At 37.7% G+C, this 12,304-nt stretch overlaps 2 protein-coding genes across 3 annotated transcripts; both read left to right on the top strand.

The window, feature by feature from the left end:
* The first annotated feature begins 2,007 nt into the window (after window positions 1-2,007).
* LOC103139143 (macrophage mannose receptor 1-like) lies at window positions 2,008-3,593 on the top strand. The gene is made up of 3 exons (XM_007553664.2): window positions 2,008-2,302; window positions 2,389-2,704; window positions 2,810-3,593. The coding sequence occupies exons 1-3, from the start codon at window positions 2,019-2,021 to the stop codon at window positions 3,020-3,022; spliced, it is 813 nt and encodes a 270-aa protein (XP_007553726.1). The 5' UTR covers window positions 2,008-2,018; the 3' UTR covers window positions 3,023-3,593.
* A 626-nt stretch (window positions 3,594-4,219) lies between these two features.
* On the top strand, window positions 4,220-11,631 carry LOC103139228 (macrophage mannose receptor 1-like). Of its 2 annotated transcripts, XM_007553780.1 has the most exons (4): window positions 4,220-4,469; window positions 10,214-10,395; window positions 10,470-10,785; window positions 10,878-11,631. In XM_007553780.1, exons 1-4 carry the CDS (start codon window positions 4,425-4,427, stop codon window positions 11,076-11,078), a joined length of 744 nt encoding a protein of 247 aa, XP_007553842.1. In that variant the 5' UTR covers window positions 4,220-4,424; the 3' UTR covers window positions 11,079-11,631. The 2 variants fall into 2 exon arrangements, with proteins under 2 accessions (XP_007553842.1, XP_016529117.1); XM_016673631.1 differs by lacking the exon at window positions 4,220-4,469 and having other exon boundaries at window positions 10,106-10,395.
* Window positions 11,632-12,304: the final 673 nt, after the last annotated feature.

Raw genomic sequence — 12,304 nt, 5'->3', positions numbered from 1 at the left:
AGGCTGTATTATTCAGATCAGGAGGATTTTAGAAATTTTGAAACAATAAACAATCCTAGCAGTGAGAAGAAGTGTTTAGGGCGTCTCTTTAAATGATCTGCCTTTGACAATGTTTAACTACACACACATTTATGTCTAGTAACATTTATTTTGGATTGATTTTGAGGATTCAGACCAACTTTGACCTTTTAATCAATTTGTGTTCCGTTTATCTGTTTAAAACACATTAATTTAACATTTTCACAAGCAAACGAGAATTACATTCTCATTTACTCATCAGCATGTCTTTCAAAGATTCAAATGAAGTGTTTTACATGTAACCCGATCTCACCTGCACAAGACCACAGACTATTTTGACTGCAGAAAATTTGATTGCGCAAAAATTACTTGCACGATAAGACGGAACATAGCATAAGGCTGGGATCTGGATTTCTGTATTTAGTTAGATTTTTTTTAAGTGTTTCTGTCATGCTGTTGTTGCACAACATGACAGAAAATCATGGACCGGATTTCATCATAGCTACAATTACTGCTTTTTCGCCTGTGATAGTTCTGGGAGCTTCTCTGTGATTTTAACTGGTCCCATATAAGCAAATCAAATAGCATTTTTGTGTCTTTACATATTGAGAAACAGATTTTTTTTCAAAATCGTTTTTCAGCACTTGATCTGTTGTAATCAGGGCCTGTCAAAGAAAACTGACCGATTGACTAGTGGATCAGTGATGGTTTCATCTAAACAATATTTTGGTTGTGATCAGAAGTAACCACAGTCTCAACTGCAACTTTAAATCGACAAACCATCCAAATAAATCCAAGGAGCAAAGAAACAACTTAAATATCCAAATTATATATTATATAATGGCTGAAATCCTTCTGAAAATAAAACATTTGTAGTTACAGTAAGGTACAAAACCTTAAATTATGTTGCTTTGTGTGTGTGTGTGTGTGTGTGCGTGTGTGTGCGTGTGTGCGTGTGTGTGTGTGTACTTCTCCAACTATCATATTTAGGTTCATTTCTGGGACTTTTATTAACCTTCTGGAGACTGATGGGCCTTATGGCCAACCAAAGCCTGGCCCTCATAAGGTCTCCTTGTTTAGGGTTAAAGGTTAGGAGTTTAGAGATATGGTGTAAATTAGGGTTTGGTGAAGGTTAAGGTCAGGAAAAGACTAGTAATGTTTGGGCTGAGGGAAAAAGTCAGGTTAAGCACAAATGCAGTTGCTACAAAGAATGGAAGTCAATGCAAAGTTCTAATATGGATAAATATACAAACGTGTGTGTATTATTTATATATATATATATAATTTTATTTTTACCTGTTTTTATTATTTCAAATAAGGCTAAGATAATTAGCATGTCAAATTGGATCATTTACCTGGAGGCAGATTTTCCTACCAGCCATGCTTTGTAAATGAGGACAATTTGAATAAATCATCAAAACAATGAAATGAACAGCTACTGAAACATGCATGACTGCACTTGGATCTGTTTTATTTATTTATTTGACATTATTTTCACATATAAAAAGCTAAATTATTAATAGGATTGATTATGTGTAATCCCTCCATTAGTGTTTCTCATAAATCAGCTCTAGTCGATAACATAGTTTCTGCTCCTGAGTGACTGAAACAGATTTGAATACGAACCGAAACAATTTGCTGAAAATCTGTGGCTTTACAGAGAATGACGAAGAATAAAGAAATAAAGGCAGAGGGCTAAATAAAACGTCAAACTGAAATATTTGTCCAGAAATTACCTTTTGTTAAATTGTTCTTCTTGAAACTGGACAAGATTAATTAAGCAAATTTTAAATGACTATATTCAAAATGCCATGCTTGGTGTAGAGCAGGAAACTATGATCCAAGTGTTAGTTAAATTTCTCCCACATCAGGTAGGGAAATGTTTTTACTGGTCAGCTGGACTCACTGAGGCGTGTCTAAGTGACTCTGACCTCTACACTGGTATAAATTGACATTTTTGTCTCTGACACATTGGACTTGATGCGACAACGGGGCAGGAAATGGGGAAGAACGGCCATCCTGAGTTGCTGCTGCTGCTCCTTTTTAATGCTGCGGTTCAGATGGAAACCAGGCTCCTACTAACCATTTACTTATTTTCTAAGGAGCTGACATGGACCGATGCAAGACAGTTCTGCCAGACAAACCACATAGACATGATTACTTGGGACATAGTAGACCCGAACCTGCTCACTACGTGGCTGCAGAATCAAGAACTCACTGAAATCTGGATTGGTTTGCATGAGGATCCTGAGCAACTGTCAGCCTGGAGGTGGATCAATGTGAAGTGAGTTTCCTTTTTGGTGCAATCCCCATGTTTATAACAGAAACAAATTTTACATCATTTTGTTTTTTTTTGTTTTTTTTTTTCAGAACAGGTGAAGGTTTGACAGGAGAGGATGTTTCAGGGAGCAGTTATTGGGCCACTCAACCAAAAACCGACTACAGCTGTGGCTCTTATAATAGTGCAAGAAAAAAGTGGTTTGGCAATGTTTGCTCTGAAACCCTTCCATTTGCCTGCTATGACGACAATCTGGTGCTGTTGACTGAGAACAAGACGTGGGAGGAAGCCATGGGTCGCTGCAGGGAAATGTCATCAGCTTCCTATAAGTACGACCTCCTGAGCGTTACAAGACCTACTGACTTCAGCTACGTCAGAGACCGGATCTACAGGGCCACCAGTGAAGAGGTTTGGTTGATTTTGTCACTTACTGTTTTGTGCAATAACCAGACCATAAATATGTTGAGGATTTATTTTGATATTGCTGTTGAAATCTTGGCTCACGTCTACCAGGTTTGGACAGGATTGCGTTTCCTGGGAGGGGAGTGGTGGTGGTCCGACGGAGAGACGTTGGACCACCAGGAGATGCTGCCGGACTGTCCGAGCCAGTGGCAACACTGTGGCATGCTGTCCAAGAACAACACAGCAAACTGGACCAGTGGGGACTGCTCAGAAAGAAGAAACTTCATCTGCAATTATGTAAAACTACAGGAAGACCATGACTAGCTCGCTCTCTGCCTTCATATACACTGTGCACATAGAGATGTAAGCAGTCATATTCAAAAAGTCTGAATATATTTCTAGTTGTTAGCTTCGTAAGTGCCGTAATAATGACAGATAATATAAACACATGTTCTAGTTTGTTTTATTATGACTATATATCTGCTCAATATGTCGAAACTCAATTATTGCAAATGACTTCCTGTCCACAGTATCTGGTGAGAATATATGGGAATGGTGATAATCATTATATCCTTCCTATGAATATTTTTGGCTAGTTGAATGGACTCTGTTGGTGTTATTACTCCCAAATAATGATACCAGTGCTGAGAGTCTGAATCTCAAATCACTAAATATGGACAGTCTAAATGTACTGCATGTTTTGGATTTGATTTAGACCACTCTATTTCTTCTGCATGGATTTGTGTTGTAGGATTTAGAAGAATCACCATTTTAAACTTGCATTTTATTTTATTGTATTTTATCAAGTAGAATTATTATTTATTTTATTTTAAATTAAATTCGTTCATTTGTACTGACTGAATTGATTTGATGTATTTTACATTTTGCTCCCGAGAATAAAGTGATTTGAAATAATTTGCTTTATTTACTCGGCAAAGCCATATGAGTACCATGTAACCTGTTTCGTGGCTTTATGAACTGTTTGCAACTTAGTGAAAACATCTAGTCAACATGAGAAAGTCCAGCAAGAACTCAAAAATCAAACCAGCAAGAATGAGCGGTTCATTACATTTCCTATCCTGAATGTCTTCTCCACTTTTTGGTATTACTATTCCTTGTCATACTTCTTACTTTCATTGAGCTCACATAGTTTATAAATAAATTTATCTGATCCTACATATACTGAAGTACAATGGCTTTTTTAAATCTTATGTTTAATGAAATGTTTACCACAAAAGTAATATTTTGAAATCTGGTTCAAATGTACAATGACTTGCAAATAAAATTTATTATTATTATTATTGTTATTATTATTTGTAGTAGCAGTAAAAAAAAATCATAGAGGCAAACCCAGTGGACTTACCTTTGTGAGGATTTGGGTTTTCACTGTTTATTTTGGCTTCTGTTCCTTGGGAGTGTCTGTGTTGTCCTGCCAGCCCTTGATTGTTCCCAGGTGTGTCTCGTTCCCTTGATTACCTCGTGTGTATTTACTCTTGTCGGGTCCTCGCCTTCGTCAGCGTCAGTCTGTCAGTAGTCACAGTAGAACTTGTTAAATCCTGTGTTGGCGTCAGTTCAGTCCTCTATCAGTTGTTACCAGTAATTAGCTGTGTGCTATTCTCTCTGCCATGCCGCCTGCATTGGACTGTTTGAGCTTCTTATATCATCATCTTCATCATCATGAACTGGGTCTCAGCGTTCATCCTCACCACCACAAATCATACAAATCATGACAACCTTAGTCTCAGGTGACCTGCAATACCAGAAAAAGACGGTAGGTGGCAGCAGATATAACCTCAGGATCCTTATCACTAGTGATGGGCGGATGAGGCGTCATGTAGCGTTTCGACCCAATACTGACACCTGCTGGACATTAAAAATCCCTACAGGCAACGTAGTTTACAGACTGATTTGATCTTAGTATTTTTGTGCATTATATATCATGTCATATCTTCAGTTAAATGTAACATGTACCATAAAGTGAAAATTTAAGTGAACGTGTTTAGAATGAGGATGCTTGTGGATTTTTTTTTTTTTTCGGGGGTGGGGGGGCTTTTTTTGTCCCCCCCACAAATGTTCATTCAAAAGAATACGTTTTTCCAACATTTTGAAATTTAGTCTGTTACGCTTTTTTGACACAGTTTCTCCTGCTGTAGAAAAAAATTAAGTAAACAATACATTGATATGAAATAATTCATAAAAAGCATCTGAGTAATTTGTAGAATGGCTGTATCCTTGAGTTTATCCTAGGTGTATCTGGAACTTCATTCCCATGCCTGGCCCTGTAATGCCTCAGTATTGTCTTATTATTTAAATAAGACAATTCTGCCAAACATATGCAACACTTAACCTGGAGAACACACTATAAAAATAAACCAAGACTCAAATTCAGCTGAATTTGGATTCAGATCAAGTAGAAACTGAAAAGGGCTGGATGAAACTACAACGAAATGAAAACAAATACTTTATTTTCTGATGTAAGGTCAAAATGGTCCCAAGAGAGACATATGGACACCCTTATGAAAAAATTTAATCGATAGAGTGATTTATGACCCTAATCATTAATTGCCTTTCCCGCCTCTATAAAGTAGCCAATAGAAACAGAGATGGGTATCAGTAATTAAACGTTTTTCTCTGGTAAGTGTAATTTAAACCCAGCCAGGACATCTGTTAATATATAAAAATAAACATTCCCATCTTTGGTAAACTTTTTCCCACTGCCTCTATGAATTAGCCAATAGAAACAGAGACAGGTATCAGCAATAAAACATTTCTCTCTGGTAGGTACAATTTAAACCCAGCACAGGACATCTGTTTGTGAACGATTTAAAGTACAACACATTCACAAAGGGGAGGGTCGATGGTACTAGTGCTCAGTGTGGGTACTCTTAGGGAATTAAAGTACAAAACATTTTAAGTAGCATTTGTGATTTCCTTCATCCAATCAACAACAACAACAAAAACCCCTGAATCTATAAGAACTAAACTTTAAATGTTCCTCATTTGTACATGTACTTCTTAAAAATATGTGTAAACAGGCCTATGTGAGACAAACTGTCTTCCTGCTGCACAGCGTGGAGGGGAGCGACCCCTGCCCCTGCTCACCACAGCTACTGTCCCTGTCCACGCTTACGCATGGACAGAAACCGTCCCTGTCCACGCTTACGCATGGACAGAAACCGTCCCTGTCCACGCTTACGCATGGACAGAAACCGTCCCTGTCCACGCTTACGCATGGACAGAAACCTCTGAAGGAAAACAACAGTTTAACTGTTTTACTGCATTATTTATGGTAGCACGACTAGTCAGTGCTGACTGAGTTTGTAATTTCCTTCATCCGTTCCGAAAACAGTCGTTTAAATTTTAAACTCTAATAGCTTTTTTCTGTAACACTTGCTAGTGTGGTACATTTCAGTAAATGTTCCTCATTTGGACATGTATTTCTTAAGGATATGAGTCAGGCAGTAAACAGGCCTAGGTGAGGCTACTCAAATTTAACTTTTAGCTTTCTGCAGTTAAAGTGAAAGACAAACTCTAACATCACTCCCTTTCCAGAATTTGGCCTCACATCATTGTAAATGCTTTCAGGCTTTCTCCAAAATAGTAAAGGTTGGTTCAAATACATTTGAAACTCATAGATTTTTTTTTTCTGTCACACTTGCTCGTGTGATATATGTCAGTAAAAGTTCCTCATCTGTAAATTTATTTCTTAAGAATATGTGAAAGGGACTAAACAGGACTAGGTGAGGCTACTCATATTTATCTTTCAGCTTTCCCTAATGTTGAAAGTTTTTTTGTTGATTTTTTACAGTGCACAACCACGCTCCAAGAGTTGCTCACAAGATGGGAAATTGTTTGTTACCTTTAAAATTATCCACAACTTTTGTCTCTGACTTATATGCTGTGTTTCTTGGCCCTAATTATTCTTTCTCTCCATCCATTACTTACATGCTTAAGTGTGTTCACTAACAAAATACAGTCAACCTGTAGTTGTTGAAGGTCCCATTACTAAAACTTAGAAATTATCAATGAGAACCATAAGTCTGTATATTTAATACAATTTGTATAATTTATTTAGATTTTATATTTTGATGTGAGCACTTGGATTTCTATCGGTTTATTGAATGATGCTCTGTGTAAATATTTATCAAACTGAATGGTACGGTGGATGCTGGCTATCAACCAACAATTCAATCAGTGGATCTGTGCTTTTTTTCTCAAGTACCCCCTCTCACAGAGACTTGCATCTTTTGACACCTGGCCCAACTTATAACACTGACTAAGTTTGCTATTGGTACACTTTACCTAAAGAATGAAACATTCTCACTATACAACCAGGCTCCAAGAGTTGGTCACAACATGGCAAATTGTTTTGTTACCTTTAAAATTATCTACAGCTTTTGTTCCTTGGTGCTAATGATGCTACCTGCTCATTAATGTTCACTAACAGACAGTATACCTCTTGTAACTGATAAGCTTATAAATGATCAATGTGAAGCATCAGTATGTGTTCAAGAAGATCATATCAGTCAGATTAAGTAAAATATCATGATACTCAGAGCAATAAAAATTATATTTCTCAGAAAGATAATTTCTCCTTTTCAGGGAGCCTAGACTGTATGAAAGGAATGACTATGAAAATATTCAATTTGCAGAATCCCAATAATAAAACTTCAATTGTGAACTGAATGATTAGATAGCCTCTAGACACAAAAGAATCAACTGTTAATTAGTAATCATACTATGGAAATGATTAGCAAGATCTGAACAAACAAGAAACTTGACTACCTCAAGAGATTTCTCACAGTGGAGAATGAACCGTCTGACTTTCTTTAGCCGACTAAATTTAATCTTACCAAATTTTTGCCATAGAGCAAACATGTACTGAGTTTTAAGCGTGGGTCAGATGCCTCCAGCCATCTGCTAAACCTAGACTCCGGCCTTCCTCACAGTAAAATAAAACATTCTGCTTCATAAAAGAGTTCAAGTGAACTTAATTTAATTCTCATCAACTTGTTGTTTGTACTCATCTTAAACAAGTGGGAGGAACTTTTGGATTTAAAAAATAAAAAAAAATGCTTTATAAGTTAATCTATTTAGGTTGAGTCTGCAACAACTAGAATAAAATAAAAAGTGAACTATTTGAAATTAGTGAGTATTGCTGATACCTGTCTCTGTTTCTATTCTAATTCATAGAGGCGGTGGGAAAAAGTTTACCAAAGATGGAAATGTTTATTTTCTGTTATATATTAACAGATGTTCTGGCTGGGTTTAAATTGTGCCTACCAGAGATAAACATTTTATTGCTGTCTCTGTTTCTATTGGCTAATTCATAGAGGCGGTGGGAAAAAAGTTTACCAAAGATGGAAATGTTGATTTTTACATATTAACAGATGTTCTGGCTGGGTTTAAATTGTGCCTACCAGAGAGAAACATTTTATTGCTGTCTCTGTTTCTACTGGCTAATTCATAGAGTCGGTGGGAAAAAGTTTACCAAAGATGGAAATGTTTATTTTGGGGAACAAACAGATGTCCTGTGCTGGGTTTAAATTACAATTACCAGAGAAAAACGTTTTATTGCTGATACCTGTTTCTATTGGCCAATTCAAAGAGATTTATTGCTGGTGAGGCACTGACTTACGACTATATAGACACCATGTATGTTATTGGACGTACGGAAATTTCGCGCAGGCATACAACGCTGGGGGGCAAAAAAGACTAATCTTTTACATAGCCGCGTTAACTCAGTGAAACTTAGAAATGTATTAATTTCGTGCTATGATTCACAGCAAATTAATGTATTAATTTCGTGCTATGATTCACAGCAAATTAATGTATTAATTTCGTGCTATGATCCACAGCAAAGGATCATAGCACTGCGTGTAGCTGTATCCGCCAAGCTACACGCAGACTCGTTGCCATAGCAACTTACAACAATGTCGCTTTATGTTTTAGGATTTAACACCAAAACACTAGATTAGCTACCGCTTCTACTTTGCTGAATTACTTAGACATATAAACTGTAGCCCACAAAACTCACATTTCATAAAAAAAAAAACTAAACAAAAACATCTTATTGCTGTCTTACCTTTACTTATCAATGAAATCCATGCACCTAATTCTGCACAAAAATATCCGTTCATGCAAAACCAAGTCTATCCTCGGCATGACTGTGTCTTACTCTGCAGTTGTGGAGTCACAATATCTGGGATCATGAGCACCCCCAGCGATGAGGCAAGAGAACTACCTGCCTTACCTCGAGTCTGTTCTCTGCCGTTTCTGATCGCTCCTCCGCACACAAAACACGATACACACACAGTTGGTGACAAAAAACACTGTACATTATATACATAAAATCAGTCCATATATTAAATGTATTTTTTTTAATTTATTTTTTTTGCCATTTTATTGCTGGCATACAGACAGAACAAACTTGCTCCCATAGAATGGCAGCCAGTGCAGTTAGCGAGAGGTTGCTGCTGTCTCACCGGCTTCGCTTCTGAGCATTTGAATGGGAAAATGCGAAAATCCAGCGATTTTGAATAAATAAATCATCAGAATTGGTTAAGCTAAGAAAAAAATAGGGACTTTATAGTACAAACCACAGGGTGAAAATAGCAATATAAATGACTTTATTATTATTTTTCCATGACGATAGGTGAGGCTCTGCCTCACCTGCCTCCCCTGACCGCACGTCACTGGTGACTTCTTAAGGCAACAATTAAACCGGGAACCATTATTTCATTATTGAAATTCTATGTCGCCTGTAACTAAATCGTTCATTTGAACAATTGTTCACCCAAGACTTTATTATTTTATAGATATTATTTTACCAACAAGAGACAATGTGGTTGGCTCATAATCCTATAGCACTATGATTCAAATTCAGCCATTTACATGTAGCCTGACCTGCCCATCTAAGCACAGAGACTAGTTTGAATACAGAACATTTGAATCAAATGCGAAGGAACTCGGACTTCTACAGACCATCACAGGAGTGAATTTGGTTGAGTTTATTTGTTTTAGGACTTGTTTTTCATCACAGTGTTCCCATAAACCCAATGTGTTTGATGTCAGTCCGAGCGCCGGCGCAACGACGTCAAACGATCTCCTGAGCTGTCGCAGAGTTCTGTAGGACCCTGAAAACGGCCACTTAAAATGATTCAGGTGTGTTCAAGCATGGAAGCATGAAAAACATGCAGGGCAGTGCATTTTTCCTCTGTCCTTGTCACGCCCCCAGCATCAGTCAATCTGCAGTCACAGGATCCTATCCCAGTCATCACCTCTCTCTCAGTACATCTCCTTAGCATCCTGTTACCTTTCCAGTTATCCACTGGAAAAAATTGAGAGTGTTGAGAGTGGCAGCTTCTTCTCAGCTACTGACACATCTAACTTTCTGTACCAGCAGAACTGAAAATGGGGATTAGTGGCCGTCCTGAGTTTACAATACTCCTCCTTTGTACGATTGGGTTTTGTTTGGAAGCTAGGCTGGTCATATTCATTACTTTTCAATCTCAGGAACTTGCATGGGACGCAGCACGACAGTACTGCCAGATGAACCACATAGACATGGTTACCTGGAACATAGTAGACCCGAACCTGCTGACTACGTGGCTGCAGGAAGAAGGCTACACCAATGTCTGGATTGGTTTACACGAGGATCCTGAGCAAGAGTCAGTCTGGAGGTGGATCAATGTGAAGTGAGTGAGCTGGTATCAGATTGAAACATGACTATTAATTCAGTTCAGACATTTAAGCTGCTGATGTGTTTCAGAACTGGTGAAGGCCTGACGGGAGATGATGTCTCACAGAGCAAGAACTGGGTGCCAGGTCAGCAATTTGATGACAGCTGTTGCAATTATAACATCCCAACTAAAAAGTGGTACAGCACAGTTTGCTCCTATCTGCTGCCCTTCAACTGCTATGAAGACAATCTGTTGCTGGTGACTGAGACCAAGACATGGGAGGATGCTCTGAATCACTGCAGGAAAATGACAAATGCAACCCATAAGTATGACCTCTTGAGCGTTAGTTATTCATCTAACTTCAGCTATGTGAGAGATCGGATCTACAGAGCCACCACCGAGGAGGTCTGGGAATCACTCGAGATTTATTCTTGTTCTACAAGGTTAGAATTGTGAAAGCTTTTTTTTTTTCATTTCATTTGCTTTGTGTCTACCAGGTTTGGATAGGATTGCGTTTCCTGGGAGGGGAGTGGTGGTGGTCGGACGGAGAGACGTTGGACCACCAGGAGATGCTGCCGGACTGTCCGAGCCAGTGGCAACACTGTGGCACCGTCTCCAAATATAACACAACTAACTGGATCAGCAGGGACTGCTCAGAAAGAAGAAACTTCATCTGCTCTTATAAAGAAGTAACATAATAGCTAGACAATGACTACTGCTCTCTGTCTTCATATACTGTACACATAGAGATGTAAGCAGTCATCTCCAAAAAGTCTGAATATTTTTGATAAGTCCTTGTATGTCAGTACCTCAGTTTGCTCAGTAGAATACATTACGTAGTCTAACTACACGTTCTAAAGTTTTCATACCTTTGTCACTTTTGGTTTACAGCTGATAAAAATTTTAAATTTAAGATTTTAACATTGGACCAATGAGAAGTTATGCTGCTTAACCCAGTGGAAACACTGTGGCACCGTGTTGAAATATAACAGCTGACTGCTCAGAAAGAAGAAACTTTATCTGCTTTTGCAAAGACATTAACAAGAAAACATGAAGCTTTCTGCCCTTTAGCACTGTAGAGTTTTGAACTTGCATTTACATATTGTACTTAAAATATGATATGCCCTTTACTTGTTTGAGGGTAGCATAATTTTATTCTTTGTGATGTACTAATGTTTTATGATGTACTGTAGAATCTATGAAATTTAATTGTATTTTCAACTGTTTCTAGCAATATATTTATTGACTGTCTACAATGTGTTAATTTATCCATTCAGATATGAAAAGAAAAGCTTCTGACAATTTTAAAGATATTTTTAAAAAAAATCAACATTCAACTCAGAAACTAAATCAATAATGTGGATAGAAAAAAAAGCTGGTGTGAGGGGTAAATGGAACAAAAGAAAGATAAAAATTAAATAAATCCTTCCAAAAGTGCTTCATAGAGTAATACTTGTGTGAATGAGCTTGGATATGTGAAGATTCTTTCTGATGGGTGAGTCTGGTGACAAATTAATAATCAATTTTGGAATTATAAGTATTAACAGAACATTTATGTAACAAATATTGGCAAATTCAAGGAATTAAAGAAAAAAACAACAGTGACCAGTGAAAATTTTCTGCTGCTGGGAAGCGCCAGTGCACAAGCCTGCCTCAATTGCTTGAAGAGGAAAATTAACTTGCATTAGGCATATTACTAAATCAAAAACACTACATACAGAATAAAAACCAGTGTTGTGTTCAAGACCACCTAACCCGAGACCAAGACAAGACCAAGACCAGAGTGTATCGAGACTGAGACAAGACCAAGACTTTTAGGGTCCGAGACCAAGTCAAGACCAAGACCGAGGGGAGTCAAGACTGAGTCAAGACCAAGACCAGCGGCCCGCGCTACATGACACAATAAAATGTAAAATATGATCGA

The sequence above is a fragment of the Poecilia formosa genome, unplaced genomic scaffold, assembly GCF_000485575.1.
Source record: "Poecilia formosa unplaced genomic scaffold, Poecilia_formosa-5.1.2 Scaffold0, whole genome shotgun sequence".
In the NCBI taxonomy this organism is placed as follows: domain Eukaryota; kingdom Metazoa; phylum Chordata; class Actinopteri; order Cyprinodontiformes; family Poeciliidae; genus Poecilia; species Poecilia formosa.
The sequence above is the reverse complement of the archived record's forward strand: the minus strand, read 5'-3'. Positions and strand labels throughout refer to the sequence as shown.

Coding starts and splice junctions, on each gene's coding strand:
- LOC103139143 (XM_007553664.2), top strand. CDS start 2,019: ATGGGGAAGAACGGCCATCCTGAGTTGCTGCTGCTGCTCCTTTTTAAT. Junction 2,303..2,388: donor TGGAGGTGGATCAATGTGAA/GTGAGTTTCCTT, acceptor TTTTTTTTTCAG/AACAGGTGAAGGTTTGACAG. Junction 2,705..2,809: donor ACAGGGCCACCAGTGAAGAG/GTTTGGTTGATT, acceptor CACGTCTACCAG/GTTTGGACAGGATTGCGTTT.
- LOC103139228 (XM_016673631.1), top strand. CDS start 10,112: ATGGGGATTAGTGGCCGTCCTGAGTTTACAATACTCCTCCTTTGTACG. Junction 10,396..10,469: donor TGGAGGTGGATCAATGTGAA/GTGAGTGAGCTG, acceptor GATGTGTTTCAG/AACTGGTGAAGGCCTGACGG. Junction 10,786..10,877: donor ACAGAGCCACCACCGAGGAG/GTCTGGGAATCA, acceptor TGTGTCTACCAG/GTTTGGATAGGATTGCGTTT.